The sequence below is a fragment of the Hemitrygon akajei genome, chromosome 29, assembly GCF_048418815.1.
Source record: "Hemitrygon akajei chromosome 29, sHemAka1.3, whole genome shotgun sequence".
In the NCBI taxonomy this organism is placed as follows: domain Eukaryota; kingdom Metazoa; phylum Chordata; class Chondrichthyes; order Myliobatiformes; family Dasyatidae; genus Hemitrygon; species Hemitrygon akajei.
The window spans coordinates 14,005,505-14,025,572 of NC_133152.1; the positions used below are offsets into that span (position 1 = coordinate 14,005,505).

At 39.4% G+C, this 20,068-nt stretch overlaps 1 protein-coding gene across 1 annotated transcript in view; it reads right to left on the reverse strand.

Moving 5' to 3' along the window:
* The window catches only part of nphp4 (nephronophthisis 4), a 381,887-nt gene that overhangs the window by 268,565 nt on the left and 93,254 nt on the right, over positions 1–20,068 (reverse strand). Inside the window, exons 6-7 of the mRNA XM_073031685.1 lie at positions 19,875–20,011; positions 9,007–9,158 (exon numbers count right to left, since the gene is read on the reverse strand). Of these exons, the coding sequence (XP_072887786.1) occupies positions 9,007–9,158; positions 19,875–20,011 (289 nt within the window). The remainder of the gene's footprint in view (positions 1–9,006; positions 9,159–19,874; positions 20,012–20,068) is intronic.

Below are 20,068 nucleotides of genomic sequence, written 5' to 3' on the forward strand. Positions count from 1 at the left end.
TCACAAGTCCAAGATCTCTACTGTGTTAACAGGAATTAATTCTATTAACTCTTACCAAGGGACTTGTTGAATTAACACTTTTACTGTTCCAAGTGTACAACTTGTGTGTGAAATATGATCTGTAGTTTTGTAACTGAGAAATGTTTGGAAGTGACATTGCGATATTGAGTAATTTTGAAATCCAATGCATATATAAGCTCACCGATTGTAATCCTATGGTGTACAGGTCAGGTTTTATTTTGTTTAAGTTTTGTGAATCGACTTTCTGTGGATGACCCACTATTTCATCCAACAAACCAAGAAACATGGTGGCAAGCCACCGAAGATGGAAGTACCAGTGGGGGACTGAAATGTTTCAAGACATAGAGGACTTAATATGGTTGGATGTATAAGTTTAATTTTTCATTTGAAGGATATGAATTTGATTTTTTGAAAGAACTGATCATTTTTGAAAAGACTTTGGTAAGTTACTGAATGAGATTTACTTTGTTTAACAGTTGTGAAAGGTGTGAGTGAGTGAGAGAGTGTGTGAGAGTGTGTGTGAGTGAGTGAGTGAGTGAGAGTGTGTGTGAGTGAGTGAGAGTGAGTGAGTGAGTGAGAGAGTGTGTGAGTGAGTGAGAGAGTGTGTGAGTGAGTGAGAGAGAGTGAGTGAGTGAGAGAGAGAGTGAGTGAGAGAGTGTGAGAGAGAGAGTATGAGAGAGTGTGTATGAGAGCGTGTGTGAGAGAGTGTGTGAGAGAGTGTGAGTGTGAGAGAGAGTGTGAGTGTGAGAGAGAGAGTGAGTGTGAGAGAGAGAGTGAGTGAGAGAGAGAGTGTATGAGAGACAGAGTGTGTATGAGAGTGTGTATGAGAGAGAGTGTATGAGAGAGCGTGTGTGAGAGTGTGAGTGTGAGAGAGTGACAGTGTGAGTGTGAGAGAGAGTGTGAGTGAGAGAGAGAGAGAGAGTGTGAGTGAGAGAGAGAAACAGACAGACAGAGATTGACTGACTGACTGTTGTTTGGTGTTGAATTTGAGTTTGTATACATACTGACCTGGAACTGAAACTGAGATTAACCATTATACTAAAAAAAAATAGAATTCAATTAGTTTCCTAAATATTTGGGATAAAAAGAAAGCCAATTATTAGTCCGTAAACCTTTAAAGAGGGAATAACACAAGATTTAATTAGTTAAAGAAATTAGAGTAATAAAGGTTATTCTAACAAATCTCACTGATTCTAACTAAAGAAGAGTTTGGTTTTCATTTGATATATGAGATTTGGAGCCTAAGACAAAATGTTGGAATTCTGAATTGTTTTTTGCTCATGTATATATTGCTATTTTTTATTTTAAAAACTTCTCTAGATGTGTGTGTTTTCTATTCCGGTATCTTGAGCTTTTGATGACCTACTGGCACCTAGTATAATACTACATAATTTGATTTTCTCATCAAGAGTTTAGCAGCCAGTCACACAAGATAAGGCAAGCACTACACAGGTGTTACATAAAGGATAGGCCAGGTTAGGATTCTAAACTACAGCAGAGCTAATTTTGAGGGGAATCAGACAAGATCAGCAGAGGTCAATTGGGTGAGCCTGGTTGAAAGGAAAGGAACAAATGATAAGTTGAAGGTTTTTCAGTGTGTGATTTAAATAGTCCAAGAAGAGCATGTTCTTATAAGGGTGAAGGGTAAACCTGGCAAGTTCAGGAAACCTTAGCTGATAAGAGATACTGAGGTTCTACTGAGAAAAAGAAGGAAGCATACATTGGGTTTAGGAGATCAGGGACAAGTGAATCCCTTGATGATTTTTTTTAAATTATGAATACGTTTAAGAAAGAAATGAGGAGGGCAAGGAGAGGGTATGGAAAAGTAAGATTAAGCAGGTAAGGTTCAGGAAAATCCCAAGGGGGGGCTCTATAGCTATATTAAAAGGGTGGCTAAGAAGAGAGTAGGTCTCTTTATAAATCAATGTTTATTGAAGAGAAAAGCATGGTTACTCAAGAAATAAGGGAAATAATTCAGGATGTTTTGGAGGACATTCAGATTACCTGGGAGGATGTATTTGCAACCTTACAAAGCTTTAATGTAGATAAATCCTCGGGGCCTGACTAACTGCATCCTTGGACTTTGTGGGAGGCTTGGGAGGAAATTACAGAGGATCATGTGGAGATATTTGTTCTGTCATTAGCCATTTGTGTAGTTCCTTAGGACTCAAAGGTGGCTAATGTTGTTCTGTAATTTCAGAAGCGTGGTAAGGACAAGCCAGGGAACTACCAGGCTGGTCTGCCTGAGATCTGTAGTGGGAAGGTTAGTGGAAGGAATTCTGAGGAACAGGATCTACCAGCATTTGAATAGAGTCTCATTAGGAGTTGTCATTATGGCTTTGTACATGGAAAGTCGTGCCTTACAAGCCTCTTAAAATTTTTAAATACATAGCCAAAAATGTAGATGAGGATAGGCCAGTTGATATTGTCCGTTTGAACTTTCACAAGGCCTACGACACAGTCCCACATGGTAGTCTTGTCTAGAACACAAGGTCCCATGGAATCCAGGCAAGCTAGCAAGGTAGATATAAAATTGGCTCAGAGGTAGGAAGCAGAGGTGGTGTTTGAAGCTTGTTTCTCAAAATGGTAGCTCGTGACTGGTGGTGTGCCAAAGGGGTTGTGTTAAGACACTTGTTGTTCATTATTTATATAAATGACTTGGATGTGAATTCACAAGGCTTGATCAGCAAGGCTTGCAGATGATGTGAAATTAGGAGGAGGTGTTGATAGTAGTAAAGTTGTAAATTGGTTTATTACTGTCACATGCACTGAGGTATAGTGAGAAACTTGTCTTGCATGCTGCTCAAACAGATCAATACATTACAACAGTGCACTGAGGTAGTACAAGGTAAAACAATACTATGCCGAATAAAGTGTTACAGCAGTTACAGACAAATGCACTGCAGATTGACAGTGAGGTGCAAGGTTATAACCAGGTAGATTGTAAGGTCAACAGTCAATATTTTTGTACTAGGGAGCCATTCAATAATTTTACAACAGTAGGATAAAGCTGTCCATGAGCCTGGTGGTATGCATTTAGAAACATAGAAACATAGAAAATAGGTGCAGGAGTAGGCCATTCGGCCCATCGAGTCTGCACCACCATTCAGTATGATCATGGCTGATCATCCAACTCAGAACCCTGTACCTGCTTTCTCTCCATACCCCCGATCCCTTTAGCCACAAGGGCCATATCTAACTTCCTCTTAAATATAACCAATGAACTGGCCTCAACTGTTTCCTGTGGCAGAGAATTCCACAGATTCACCACTCTCTGTGTGAAGAAGTTTTTCCTCATCTCGTTCCTAAAAGGCTTCCCCTTTATCCTTAAACCGTGACCCTTCGTTCTGGACTTACCCAACATCGAAAACAATCTTCCTGCATCTAGCCTGTCCAATCCCTTTAGAACTTTATACGTTTCAATAAGATCCCCCCTCAATCTTCTAAATTCCAGTGAGTATAAGCCTAGTCGATCCAGTCTTTCCTCATATGAAAGTCCTGCCATCCCAGGAATCAATCTGGTGAACCTTCTCTGTACTCCCTCTATGGCAAGAATGTCTTTCCTCAGATTAGGGGACCAAAACTGCACACAATATTCTAGGTGCGGTCTCACCAAGGCCTTGTACAACTGCAGTAGAACCTCCCTGCTCCTGTACTCAAATCCTTTTGCTATGAATGCCAACATACCATTTGCCTTTTTCACCGCCTGCTGTACCTGCATGCCCACCTTCAATGACTGGTGTACAATGACACCCAGGTCTCGTTGCATCTCCCTTTTTCCTAATCGGCCACCGTTCAGATAATAACCTGTTTTCCTGTTCTTGCAACCAAAGTGGATAACCTCACATTTATCCACATTAAATTGCATCTGCCATGAATTTGCCCACTCACCTAACCTATCCAAGTCACCCTGCATCCTCTTAACATCCTCCTCACAGCTAACACCGCCGCCCAGCTTCGTGTCATCAGCAAACTTGGAGATGCTACATTTAATTCCCTCGTCTAAATCATTAATATATATTGTAAACAAATGGAGTCCCAGCACTGAGCCTTGCGGTACCCCACTAGTCACTGACTGCCATTCTGAAAAGGTCCCGTTTACTCCCACTCTTTGCTTCCTGTCTGCCAACCAATTCTCTAGCCACATCAATACCATACCCCCAATACCGTGTGCTTTAAGTTTGCACACTAATCTCCTGTGTGGGACCTTGTCAAAAGCCTTTTGAAAATCTAAATATACCACATCCACTGGCTCTCCCCTATCCACTCTACTAGTTACATCTTCAAAAAATTATATAAGATTCGTCAGACATGATTTTCCTTTCACAAATCCATGCTAACTTTGTCCGATGATTTCACCTCTTTCCAAATGTGCTGTTATCACATCTTTGATAACTGACTCTAGCATTTTCCCCACCACCGATGTCAGACTAACCGGTCTATAATTCCCCGGTTTCTCTCTCCCTCCTTTTTTAAAAAGTGGGGTTACATTAGCCACCTCCAATCCTCAGGAACTAATCCAGAATCTAAGGAGTTTTGAAAAATTATCACTAATGCATCCACTATTTCTTGGGCTACTTCCTTAAGCACCCTGGGATGCAGACCATCTGGCCCTGGGGATTTATCTGCCTTTAATCCCTTCAATTTACCTAACACCACTTCCCTACTAACATGGATTTCCCTCAGTTCCTCCATCTCACTAGACCCTCAGTCCCTTACTATTTCCAGAAGATTATTTATGTCCTCCTTAGTGAAGACAGAACCAAAGTAGTTATTCAATTGGTCTGCCATGTCTTTGTTCCCTATGATCAATTTGTGATATGGTGCAACTCAAACTACCTGCGTCTCAATATCACCAAGACCAAGGAGATGGTGGTGGACTTTAGGAGATCTAGGCCTCATATGGAGCCAGTGATCATTAATGGAGAATGTGTGGAGCAGGTTAAGACCTACAAGTATCTGGGAGTACAGTTAGACGAGAAGCTAGACTGGACTGCCAACACAGATGCCTTGTGCAGGAAGGCACAGAGTCGACTGTACTTCCTAAGAAGGTTGGCGTCATTCAATGTCTGTAGTGAGATGCTGAAGATGTTCTATAGGTCAGTTGTGGAGAGCGCCCTCTTCTTTGTGGTGGCGTGTTGGGGAGGAAGCATTAAGAAGAGGGACGCCTCACGTCTTAATAAGCTGGTAAGGAAGGCGGGCTCTGTCGTGGGCAAAGTACTGGAGAGTTTAACATTGGTAGCTGAGCGAAGGGCGCTGAGTAGGCTACGGTCAATTATGGATAACTCTGAACATCCTCTACATAGCACCATCCAGAGACAGAGAAGCAGTTTCAGCGACAGGTTACTATCGATACAATGCTCCTCAGACAGGATGAAGAGGTCAATACTCCCCAATGCCATTAGGCTTTACAATTCTACCGCCAGGACTTAAGAACTTTTTAAAAGCTATTATTAATGCTTTTTGAGATAGTGATTTAGATGCATATCATATTTTTTTTACTGAGTTAAGTATTGTATGTAATTAGTTTTGCTACAACAAGTGTATGGGACATTGGAAAAAAAGTTGAATTTCCCCATGGGGATGAATAAAGTATCTATCTATCTATCTATCTATCTGTTTCTGACTGTAAAGGACCTACATTTGTCTTGACCAATCTTTTTTCTTTTCACGTATCTATAAAAGCTTTTACAGTCAGTTTTTATGTTCCCTGCCAGCTTTCTCCCATAATCTTTTTTCCCTTTCCTAATTAAGCCTTTTGTCCTCCTCTGCTGATCTCTGAATTTCTCCCAGTCCTCAGGTGTGCCGCTTTTTTTTGCTAATTTATATGTTTCTTCTTTGGACTTGACACTATCTCTAATTTCCCTTGTCAGCCACAGGTGCACTACCTTCCCTGGTTTATTCTTTTGCCAAACTGGGATGAACAATTGTTGTAGTTCATCCATGCGATCTTTAAATGCTTGCCATTGCATATCCACCGTCAACCCTTTAAGTATCATTTGCCAGTCTATCTTAGCTAATTCACATCTCATAGCTTCAAAGTTACCCTTCTTTAAGTTCAGAATCTTTGTTTCTGAATTAACTATGTCACTCTCCATCTTAATGAAGAATTCCACAAATATTATGGTCACTCTTACCCAAGGGGCCTCGCACGACAAGATTGCTAACTAACCCTTCCTCATTGCTCAATACCCAATCTAGAATGGCCTGCTCTCTAGTTGGTTCCTCGACATGTTGGTTCAGAAAACCATCCCTCATACATTCCAAGAAATCCTCTTCCTCAACACCCTCACCAATTTGGTTCACCCAATCTATATGTAGATTGAAGTCACCCATTATAACTACTGTTCCTTTATTGCATGCATTTCTAATTTCCTGTTTAATGCCATCCCCAACCTCACTACTACTGTTAGGTGGCCTGTACACAACTCCCACCAGCGTTTTCTGCCCCTTAGTGTTATGCAACTCTGCCCATATCGATTCCACATCCTCCAGGCTAATGTCCTTCCTTTCTATTGCATTAATCTCCTCTCTAACCAGCAATGCTACCCCACCTCCTTTTCTTTCCTGTCTATCCCTCCTGAATATTGAATATCCCTCGATGTTGAGCTCCCATCCTTGGTCACCCTGGAGCCATGTCTCTGTGATCCCAACTATATCATATTCATTAATAACTATCTGCACATTCAATTCATCCACCTTGTTACAAATGCTCCTCGCATTGACACACAAAGCCTTCAGACTTGTTTTTACAACACTCTTAGCCCTTATACAATTATGTTGAAAAGTGGCTCTTTTTGCTTTTTGCCCTGGAATTGCCTGCCTGCCACTTTACTTTTCACCTTACTACTTTTTGCTTCTACCCTCATTTTACACCCCTCTGTCTCTCTGCACTTGTTGCCATCCCCCTGCCACATTAGTTTAAAGCCTCCTGAACAGCAGTAGCAAACGTTCCCCCTAGGACATTGGTTCCAGTCCAGCCCAGGTGCAGACCGTCCTGTTCATACCGGTCCCACCTCCCCCAGAACTGGTTCCAATGCCCCAGAAATTTGAATCCCTCCCCCTTGCACCATTTTTCAAGTCACGTATTCATCTGAAATATCCTCCTATTTCTACTCTGACTAGCACGTGGCACTGGTAGTAATCCAGAGATTACCTTTGTGGTCCTACTTTTTAGTTTATCTCCTAACTCCCTAAATTCACCTTGTAGGACCTCATCCCGTTTTTTACCTATATCGTTGGTACCTATGCACCACGACCACTGGCTGTTCACCCTCTCATTCCAGAATGTCCTGCAGCTACTCAGAGACATCCTTGACCCTTGCACCCTTTACCCTTAGGCTTTTGTATCTTCTCCCTTATAGGAAGGGGAAGAATGGAGAATTACCAGGGTGGGTGGAGTCTTCGATAATGCTGACTCCTTCATTATCAAGTCAAGTCACTTTTTATTGTCATTTCAACCATAACTGCTGGTACAGTACATAGTAAAAATGAGACAACGTTTTTTCAGGACCATAGTGTTACATGACACAGTACAAAAACTAGACTGAACTACGTAAAAAACAACACAGAAAAAAACAACACTAGACTACAGACCTACCCAGGACTGCATAAAGTGCACAAAACAGTGCAAGCATTACAATAAATAATAAACTGGACAATAGGGTAAGGTGTCAGTCCAGGCTCCGGGTATTGAGGAGTCTGATAGCGTGGGGGAAGAAACTGTTACATAGTCTGGTCGTGAGAGTCCGAAACCTTCGGAGCCTTTTCCCAGACAGCAGGAGAGAGAAGAGATTGTATGAGGGGTGCATGGGGTCCTTCATAATGCTGTTTCCTTTGTGGATGCAGCGTGTAGTGTAAATGTCCGTGATGGCAGGAAGAGAGACCCTGATGATCTTCTCAGCTGACCTCACTATCCACTGCACTGATATACAAAGGGATTTTGGGATGCATGTTCATAGCTCCCTGAAAGTGGCACAAGTATAGAGAGGGGTAAAGAAGGCATGTGGCATACTTGCATTCATCTTGAGTATAAAATTTGGCAAGTCATGACGCAGTGGTGTAAAATTTGGTTTGGCCACACTGGAGTATTATTGCAGTTCTGGTCAACACACCATACATAAAAAGAATGTAGACATTTCAGAGAGGATGCAGAAGGCATCCGCCAGAATGCTGCCTCAATTGGAATGTACAGAGACTGGACAAATGTGAATTGTTTTTTCTAGAGCACTGGAGGTGGAGGAGCAACCTGACAGAGGCAAAGATAACCGAATTTATTCTCTCCAGGGTGGAATTGTCATATACCATACAGCATAGGTTTCAGGTCTGAGAGGGCAAGTTTAAAGAAGATCTAAGAGTGCAAGGTATTTTTAATACAGAAAGAGAGTAGGTGCCTGGAATGTCTGCCATGGGAGGTGGGATAAAAGCAGGCAATATAGGAAAATACAGGCAGACACATAAACAGGCAAGGAATAGAAGCATACAGACCACTTGTAGGCAAATAGGGTTGATTTAATTTGGCATCATGTTTGGTGCAGGCAAGGTTGACCCAAAGGACCCTGACTATGTTACAGTCCTTCAAAGCTAAACAGCCAGATAGCTTGCATCCAACCAGTCAGCTCAGGAACCTTGAGTCCAGGGGCTAAGCAACAGGTCATCCAACACCCCCCTGCTTCTTACTTCTGCACTGGTATCTGTAAGTGAAACTATCTGGAACATACCACCAAGCTCACTGCAGTTAGCTGGCAGTGCACTATGAGACCCCACTCCAGCCCAATGGAACACATACCAAGTCACACATTACCAAACGTAATGCATTAAAGTCTTTCGAAATGTAAAGATACATGAATTTGATAAAACTTAATGACTTAAATTAAATCTTGTCTTTTATTATTTTATGATAGTGGACGTCTTAGATTACCACATGTTAAACCAACCTGCCTATTCAGTACACATTTATATGTAAAAACCTCATTTATAATTTACCTTTTGGAAATATTCCCAGATTTTCCTTGCATTGTCCCTGGAATCAAAACCACCACCTGTGGTTTCTGCACATAACACAAGCCATTGTGAACACCGACATGCAGCCTTCTCTCTTCAATAACAATGGTGCTTCCATCAGCAACTTGATCACTCTGAAACAGACACAACATAGACTTCTGTATGTTATTCTCAAAGGCATTGACACGATAGCAAATCAATGTATAATATGATGGATGTTGTGAATCTGAAGTAAAATCAGAAAATTCAGTAAAACTGCCACTAGAAACAATAATATTTCAGGTAAATAAAATACATTAAATAAATGACAACTATTACTCCCTTAAGTAAACAAATATTATATTTCAGTGATCTGTAATTGGCACAACAAATAAACAAAAGAAATTTGATTAATGAAAAATTAATATGCAGGGATATAATTTACTCATACATTAGTTCCCAGTGTTTACAATCAAATGAATGTTCCTTTCAAAGCAATACTTTGAACACTAGTATCAGGCTGTATTGTAACTTCAACTGTTTTCTATAGCTGCACATATATTATAAAATTAAAAGACAAGAGGCTAGAAAATAGTTAACACAATTGCAAACAAAAATGGATTTGTGTTGTTGAAAAGTATATTAACCTTTGGAGAAAATTTTGCACACATTGCTGAATTCTTACATCTGCCATTAACATTGCCCTCTCACCCTTGGGTGAGATCTTTTTGCCTGCAAGCATATTTTTATTCTTAGAACTCTTCCAAATGACATGAAACTTCCCCAAATGTTATTGTGTGCCCAAAATTCATTATCAGTTGAGATTTTCATGATATTCATCATAACAACGATAGTTGTAATCAACTCACAAAACAACCAGGTTCACAAACACTGATTATTCTGAAATCACGCTGTTTAAAGGTCTGTTCATAATGAACTTGTAAGCAGAGCTAAACTGCTCCACAATGGGTGCCTTCTAGGGCATTAGATTACTCGAGAGCATTTATGGGCCTAGAATTTGGTGACTATCTGGTGTTTTGTGGTCATCATTACTCGTGATAAGGGTTCTTCTTTCAAAAATGCTGAATTATTAAATGAATTTACATTCCACAGCTATAATGGTGGAAGTTGAACTTAAGTTTCTGGATTATTTAGTGAAAACACTTTACCATCACAGTACCAGTCATCATGGGCATCACCGAGATCAGTAACCCCATAAAATGACTTATACAAGGTCACACATGTGCCTGAACTGTTCTCACAATCAAAGTCAAGGTCATAATCACTCTTTACTTCCCAGTTTCAGAGTCATTCCAGGATAGACTTGCAGAAATATGCCACATCTCAGAGCTGTTTGCTATGCACCAATACCCGAAGGTGATCAGTGGCATTTTCTTCTCTGGAAGATCATACAAAAGACATATTGGGCACAGTTTACTGTGATTGCCGGCTTCCCAGAAGTGCAAACGCTCACTGACTGCATTCATGCGGGACTGGAGCTCCCATTTCTAACCAACAAAATACTTTCTCACACTGTCCAGTCAGCAGTGACCATCAAAAGACCTGGTTATCACATATAAGAAGGTGCTTTGAGACAGAGCTTGATCTTATGAATTTCACTATTTCTTGCACACTTATTCCCAAATCACACCGTCATGAAATCACTTAAGCCAGTATAAATAGTCTTTAGTCAATGTCAAAATAATTATTTACAACCACTTTTAATCTGCAGCCATGCTGAAGTAACTCATTCGCCAGGCAAATGCTCACAAATCAGTTTTCAGTCTCACATAGACATTACAAGAGCGCACACAAGCCACGTAAATCATTATTGGCATTTTGGTGAAACCCTATACAAGTAATAATGTTGTTGCTCATCATTCACATAATGCCGTCACCTTTAGAGACCAAGGTTGAACATGATACCACAGATGTACTAAACAAGCCAATAAAACCTGCTGGATTGCATGAGTTCAATTAAAAACACAAAGGAAGAAACGGCACAGTTACTGTTGCATATACTTAACAATTAATTAAAAAGAGTAAAGAAACCAAAGCACTGATGAACAACAAATGTTACCCCTACTTTTTATACAGACGGTAATTCTGTTAATTTAATGCCAGTGGTAGGAAATATAGTAGAACCCTTAATGAAATGTGTCTTTAAATAAAGGTCATACTTGATAAAATTGAACGTTTCTTCAAAATATTAAATTTTATCAAGTATGACATGATGGAAATTCATTTTTTGAAGAATTAACAAAGGGAGAATAGGTAATGCAGTAAATAAATTTCATTTGGATTTACTAACAAACTTTAAAAGCTACATGTCTTGAGTTCAGAGCACAAGGTGGCAGAATGGACAGCAAGATGGTTAATAAACGAAAAAGAAATCTGTGTTAAGGCAGCTGCTCAGACTGGCAAAAACTGGGAAGAAATGTGCCAAAGAGATGGATACTAGGACTCCTGTTGTTAACAATTTATTTTCATGTTTAGCCTTGAGAATTAAATTTATCATTTCAAAATTTGCAGATGGCTTTAAACTGAGAGGTGTTGCTTGCACCAAGGAAAGAATTCATAAAATACATGAAGACATTAATTACATACAGAATAGATGTGTAATTGGCATATGAGCTTCAATATAGATAAGTGAGAAGTGCTGATTTTAATGGAAAGAATCAAGGGGCCACAGAGAGTCTGGATAATAAGAGCCTGAATAATTAGAAAAGTATAGGGATCAACAAGTACAAAGACACTAATCACTAAAAGGTGCAAAGCTTGTTAATAAGGTTATTTAAAAAAATCAAACCAACATAGTGTATTTCCAAAAAGGTATTATTGTAAAGCAGAAAAGTTACATTGAACATACATGGAATCCTGTTGAGCATACAGTGTATTCTTACAGTTCCACACTATTTTGCATATTTTTTTGACAGAGAGGGAAGCCACTTGACTCATCACGTCTATGTTGGACCTCAGAACAACTCCACCGCTCCCATTCTCATCTCCATTATTCTTCTACCACCCATCTACATTGAGTTAGTTAACAGTAACCAATTAACCTACTTTAGGGATATGGGCAGAAACCAGAGCACTAAGGGGAAACTCACTGAGTCAAGGAGACGATGTGCAAAATCTAAACAGACAGCACTCGAGGTCTGGATGGAATCCAGATCAACTGGGCCAGATGTGGATGTAAAAAAAATGGCAATAATATTTTTAAAAAAGCAGTTGAAGACATATTGTCCTCAATTGAATTAAAGTCTTAAAAACGCAATAAGGTGGTAGGTTAATGTAAAGCCAGGCGAGCACATAAAAGAAAAGAAAGAAAGATTGTTGGAATAGAATTAACATGAAGCACAGTGAAAGGGATATATGCGCAGCAGTTGCACTATCTAGCCTCATCTATGGCGTTTGATAGAGAAGAGTAAAATGAGTCAAATGAAATTCTATTCACACAGAAGGGTACATAAACAGTACCTATAAAAGGTATTCACCCTCTTGGAAGTTTTCATGCTTTATTGTTTTATAACATTGAATCACAGTGGATTTAATTCAGCTTTTTTGACACTGATAACAGAAAGAAACTATTCCGTATCAAAGTGAAAACAGATCTCTACAAAGTGATCTAAATTAATTACAAATATAAAACACAAAAATAATTGATTGCCTAAGTATTCAACCCCCCCCCCCCCCCCTTTAAGATGACACACCAAATCATCACTGGTGCAGTCAGTTGGTATTAGAAGTCACAGGAGATTACCTGTGTGCAGTCAAGGTGTTTTAACTGATTGTAATAAAGATATACCTGTCTCTGGAAGGTCCAGCTGCTGGTGAGTCAGTATCCTGGCAAAAACTACACCATAAAGACAAAGGAACACCCCAAACAACACCACAAAAAGGTTATTGAAAAGCATAAGTCAGGAGATGGATACAAGAAAATTTCCAAGTCACTGAATATCCCTTGGAGTAGTTAAGTCAATCACCAAGAAATGGAAAGGATATGCCACAGCTGTGAATCTGCCTAGAGCAGGTGATCTTCAAAAACTGAGTGACTGTACAAGAAGGGTACTAGTGAGGGAGGCCACCAAGGGACCTATGACAACTCTGGAGGAGTTGCAAGCTTCAGTGGCTGAGATGGGAGAGACTGCACATACAACACCTGTTACCTCAGCGCTTCACCAGTCACAGCATAATGGGACAGTGGCAAAGAGAAAGCCACTGTTGAAAAAAACTCACATGAAATCTCAACTAGAAGAGTTTGCCAAAAGGCACATAGGAGACTCTAAAGTCAGCTGAAATTGAGCCTTTTGGTCATCAGACTAAACACTATGTTTGGCATAGTGACCACACATCATCAAAAACATACCGTCACTATCGTGAAGCATGGTGGTGACTGCATCATGCTGTGGGGATGCATCACTGCAACAGGCCCTGAAAGGCTCATAAAGATAGACGGTAAAATGAATGCAGCAAAATACAGGGAAATCCTGAAGGAAAACCTACCGCAGTCTGCAAGAGAACTGTGACTTGAGAAGATTTGTTTTCCAGCAAGACAATGATCATAAGCATAAAGCCAAAGCTACAAAGGAATGGCTTAAAAACAAAAAAGTTAATGTCCTGAAGTGGCCAAATCAGAGTCCAGACCTCAATCCAATTGAGAATTTGTGGTTGGACTTGAAAAGGGCTGTTCACTCACAATTTCCATGCAATCTGACAGAGCTTGAGCAGTTTTGTAAAGAAGAATCGTGAGAAATTGCAGCTGATAGAGAGGTATCCACACAGATTTAAGGTTGTAATTGCTGCCAAAGGTGCATCTAATAAATGCTGACTTAAAGGGAGTGAGTAATTATACAATCAATTATTTTGTGTTTAATAATTGTAATAAATTTAGTCCAATTTGTAGACATTTGTTTTCATTTTGACACAAAAGATTCTTTGCTGTTCATCAATGACAAAAAAGCCAAATTAAATCCACTGTGATTCAATGTTGTAAAACAATAAACATGAAAACTTCCAAGGGGGTCTGCTTTTTATAGGCAATTTTTATGTGTGCATGTTTATCGTAGTGTATTGAAGCAGTTCTGTGCTACCTTTCAATAATCAACACTAGTTGATTATGTAAACCATTATGTAAAAAAATTAACATTAGCAATATCCATGATAACTAAATAACAATTGAAAAAGATATAACTGGGTTCAGTTTCTCTAAATAGAGAGAAGATATAATATCAGCCAAATTGGTAGTATGTAACTCTAGAACGAAATTATTGGATCTCTTTTGTGAATGTGATGAGAACTCCAAAGTGAAACCATTTATGAAGAACTCATAAAACATTCACTTTACAGACTTGCCTATTTAATAAATTGTACACCAACTGCACAGTTCATTGAATAGGGTGTGCTGGAAAAATAATTGGTATCTGAAATGACTACTAAGTGGTAATTTCTTGTAATAAGGATGTTAAAAACCAGACAAACTTTTCCTCATTATGTATGAATTCATCAAAATCTGGAATGATTTTAGGTCAGCCATAATTCATAAAAGTTAACTATTCTTTATCCAAAAAAAAAGTTTCTTATTTTGACAAAACAATGATTGCTATATACAGGTTTTTTGTGAATAAATAGTTAAGTAATACAAAATACATTCTCTATCCAAAATTCATTTATTTATTTATTGAGATACAGCACAGAATAGTTCTTCCGGCACTATGAGCCACGTCACCGTCAATCCCTTGATTTAACTTTAGCCTGATCGTGAAAGAACTTACAATACCCAATTAACCTACCAACCAGTACATCTTTGGACCGTGGGAGGAAACTGCAGCATCCGGAGGAAACCCACTCCTTAAAGGCAGCAGTAGGAATTGAACCCAGGTCACTGGTACATTGACAACAACTACCATTGTGGTAACAACTACCCTACTGTGCAGCCCCTTTCCAACTTTTAAAGATCCTTATTAATCAACTTACCAGCACTTTCTAAATAAAATTATTCACACAAGCCCATTATTAAATTAAGCACAGATCACAACAAACTGTGACATTACAAGTAATTTTCTGAACTTGCCATTTCATTAACAGCATGTTCTTGCAAACCTACTTGTCTTGAAATGAATATTTCATGTTATTACTATATACATTATTAATATTATAAAGAACATTCTTACATCTCAAGACTGTTAAGAAAATACTTTGAAGAAACTTGTTTCTCACTGTAAGTAGTATGAGAACCACTCCTGTCACTGAATCTTTGCATATCATGAATGACAAATAGAGCCTGCATGCAGTTTGAAAGGAATTTGGATGTTCATCAGAAAATAGTATTCTATCGAGCTATCAATACAACAAATTTAAATTTATAAATGGCAGAATATAAAAAAGATGTATTGCCACTGGAATACCAAATCATAACAATTTTTTGTTTCTGAATTTTATACTTTGAAGATGTTAGCATTACTTTAAAGATAACTGAGCAATATACCTTTGACTGCTGCAGTCATAGCGTATTTCTTTTACAGATCTTAACTTCAAAATAAGTTTAACAATCATGTTGTGAATTTTGCCTGACATTCACTGCAGAGGGACTCATGCTCAAACAAAAAAAGCACAAAGGAAAAATCTATCAGGAGCAAACCAGTCTAGCAGATTAAATTGGAAGGAAATCTTGGAAAGATTTCCAATAATAAGTGTTTGTTGAAATATGTGGGTGATATTAGCAATTCTAAAAGCTCTATCTGGAATCCTTTAAGTACCGCAAGACTCAAAATTCTTCAAAAATGAACTTATTAGAAAAAAAAACTAAAAATAACAAAAAAAAACTAGTGGATAACACACCTGTAATATGGCCATCATAAATTAGTAAACATTTACTTTCTGTAGATGAGTGTATTCCAATTGTATAGCCAAGAGAATCTATGTTCAACAATTTCTTAGAATTGTTGCTGGAGCACAAGTTATGTCTCAAACAACTGCTTCTTTTTAAATTGTAGTTTTTCCAACTAACATCTGAACCCACTTTCTATATGTTCCTCACTCATTAGTAATGTTAAGCATACTACATCTCTGCCCTAGATTAACTCTCCTATATGCAAGTATCTAACTGGTAACAGTAGTTTAAAGTTCAGACTCAATTTTAATCCTTCATTAGTTATCATCCATGGAATTTCTGAATTTGGCAAGGTAACACTCTACAATGCATTCATTCCATGCCTGACCAATTCTGCCATGGCTGTCCCCAATTTCACAAAATACCAGGATTGTACTATTTACACTAACTGTGCCATATTTACCCTGTTTATGCTATGATTACTTGTTACCCGGTAGATACAATGATTGTACCATATTGATCCTGATTTGTAAACATAAGAGATTCTGGAAATCCAGAGTAACATACACAAAATGATGGAGGAATTCAACAGGTCAGGCAGCACCTATCAAGAGGAATAAATAGTTAATGTTTCGGGCCAAAATCCTTTATCAATCCTGAAGGCGATACTACCTGATCTGCTGAGTTCCTCCAGCATTTTGTGTGTAATCCATATTCTTGCCTACCTATCAATTTTTCTGTACCCATCCCAATCTTAAGGGAAAACACAAGCTACACTTTGAATGCCTCTGAGGGACAACAGTCACTTTCTCCACCTTCCCTCCTCACCTGGTTCAACTTACCCCACTTAACCATCGACCTCATGACATCTGCATCTACTTATCAGGAGCAAACTTGTAGAGAGATGCAGACTGTTGCAAGCAACATAAGTTTGTGATAGGAGATGATTTTAACTTTCCACATTTTCACTGGGACTCCCAAACATAAAAGGGCTGTATGGGATAGTTTGTCAAAAGTGTTCAGGTATGTTTCCTTAATCAATACATAGAGATCTCAACTAGAGAGAGTGTGATACCAGATCTCCTCAGGGAATAAAACAGGACACGTGACAGAAGTTTGTGTAGGGGAACACTTTGCATCTAGTGATCTAGTAAATACAGATACAAAAATTCCATTAAGATCTCCCCCATCTATTTAGCTCCATGCATAGATTATCATCAATTTTCCAGAGAACAAATTTTGTCCCTTACTTGAGGAAATCTGCAGATGCTGGAAATTCAAACAACACACACAAAATGTTGGTGGAACACAGCAGGCCAGGCAGCATCTATAGGAAGAAGCACTGTCGACGTTTCAGGCCGAGACACCTCGTCAGGACGAAGGTCAGGACAAGATGCTGCCTGGCCTGCTGTGTTCCACCAGCATTTTGTGTGTGTTGTTTTGTCCCTTACTATTGTTTTATTCTTATTATACTTATTTGTAGAAGCTCTTGGGATTCTCCTTCACCTTGTCTGCTAGAGCAAACTTCTTTTAGCTCCTGATTTCCTTCTTAAGTGTTCTCTTGCATTTCTTATACTCCCCAAGTACCTCATTTGCTCTGGTCTGCCTATGCTTGCTATATACCTCCTTTCTCTTAATTAGGGTCTCAATATTTCAAAAACCAAAATTCCCTAAACCTGTTGTTCTTGCCTTTTATTCTGACAGGAATACAAACCCCATGCTCTCAAAATTTCACTTTTGAAGGCCTCCCACTTCCCAAGTGTATCTTTGCCAGAAAACAACGTGCTCCAATCCACACTTGCCAGATGCTTTCTGATGCCATCAAAATTGGCCTTTCTCTAATTTAGAATCGCAACCCAAGGACTAGACCTATCCTTCTCCACAACTTACTAATGTCATTTGTTTTATATTGAGATATGGTGTCGAGTAGGCCATTCCAGCCCTTCGAGCCTCACTGCTGCCCAGTCATTCCCGATTTAGTCCTAGCCTAATAACAGAACAATCTACGTTGGCCATTTAACCTACCAACTGCTGCATCTTTGGACTATGGGAGGAAACACCGGGAAGAAACCCACTCAGTCATGGGGAAGAACATACAAAGTCCTTACAGGTGAGAATTGAACCCAGGTCTCCTGCACTGTAAAGCATTGTGCACTACACTACTGTGCAAGACTTAAACTAGAGGTCATGGGTTAAGAGTGAAAGATGATTATGTTTAAAGGGAACAAGAGGGGGAACCTCTTCACTCAGAAGGTGGTGAGAATGTGGAACAATGGCACGGGAATGGTGGATGAGAGATCAATTTCAGCATTTAAGAGAAATCTGAATAAGTACATGGATGAGAGGAGTATGAAGGCCATGATGCAGGTGCAGGTCAAAGGGACAAGGCAGATTAATAATTCAGCATGGTCTAGATGGGCTGAATGGCCTGTATCTGTACTTAGTGCTCTATGATGACTCATGATTCTATTTGCCACCTCGTGCCTCACCCCGCCTTCTCACCATTATACTCTGGACATCTCTCCTTTACAATCTCAGCCCCAATTCAAGTCTCAATCTAAAATATTGACCATCACTTGGCCTCCACAGATGCTGCCTGACCTCCTCCAAAGCTTAGTTTTGCACGAGATTCCAGTTTCTTGTGCCTCAGGAATTATGTTTTGGTGGTTAAACCCCTGCTTCCAATACAGAGCTGTTTCACTGGATGAATGGGAAAAATCAGCTGTTGGGAGGAGAACTGGTTAAGCATCTTACTTTGATTTTATAAAGTTCATTTAACATTTTGAACTATTTTTTTGTTTTTTAAATGTATTTTTATGTAATTTTAATTTTGTTTTAGATTTCTCTTGAACAGGTAATTCGTGCTGCTGTGCTGAGCCATGCCAATGTGTTGGAAGACAGGGTCCTAGATCCATAGGTCCTCCTAAATAGAGGGAATAGTGTGGTCCAGGTAAATTACCAAGTAATTTTGGACAGTGGACAACCTACAAAAATAAATCTCCTGGTCCAATCATTAGCAAAACTTCAAAAATAGTTCAAAAGATTTTAAGATTAATCATGATTAGTGCACAATGCAGTAACACTGCATGCCAATACTTTGCTTATGCAGCTTCCCTTAAGCTGGAAAGAAGCACACACTTTGAGTGGTGGTCGCTGTTTCCTATTGTCAGAGTAGCATCAAGGATAAAAATTGAAAAAACACTGATAACCTTCACACCACTTGACGATGGGGGTTTCTTCTTTTTCTTTGTTACTGCGTATGTTCATCAAAATGGCTTCTTTGTTTTGTTAAAAGTAGGAATGCTTCTTTGTTGCGAGAGAGTGCTGGAAGCTTGTTTGGGTTAAAATTTACTGATAACAAGAATTGTATTCCTTTGTAAACCAATTGGGATTAATGTTGTTCTTTCTTCTGAGTCTGTAAACTATTGTTGATGGGCTTTTGGGGAGTCGGCGCGAGGGGGTGAGAGAGAGAGGACGCGATGCTGTAAACTGGACGAGGAACGGACCCCAAGCAGGGGTCCAAGGCCAGGAGGTACCCCGAGGAGAGGAGATGAAGCTAGATGTGCTTGGTTGACCACTTTGGATGGTCCTGAGCTGTGAGTCGAGCAGTTCGGAGGGGATCGAATGGTGGCCAGAAGACTTCAGTAATTGAGCTCCAATGGTTGTGCACGAAGTGGTTTGGACTTTGATAAGTTGGCGCCTTTTCTTTATTTTCTTTTCCTTCATATATACTGTATCGTTATTAATCACTTAGTTATAGTAATCTTTATAAATTGGACTCATTTAATCGCATATGGTGTACTGTCTGTTTCTGGGCGAGGCGGGGACATCACACAGCATCCACACCGGCTGATTACCCAGTTTGGCGGGGCCAAAGGCTGCTCCCCCTAGACGAGAACAAGCTGAGCGAGCCTGAGGCGACCCAGGGGGTTACAGCTAAAACAACTCATATCAATGGCAATCACAAGTGAAGGGAAAACATTGTGAATAAAGTTGGGAAAGGCATACAATTTCACCATTATCTGTTGCTCTGCCATACCTTAGACAGCCTGTCTGCATTAAGCAATTCCACCAGCTCCTCTTCAAATTTTTCCACTGTTGGGTATAGCTGAAGCGACAACTTATCCAAGAAACATGTTATAGTCTTCAGTAAATGAGGTTTCTTCAAAGCATCACCTTGAATCAAATATAAAAGATTTGTTATAATTAAAACAAGAAAGCTGTTTTTGAAGT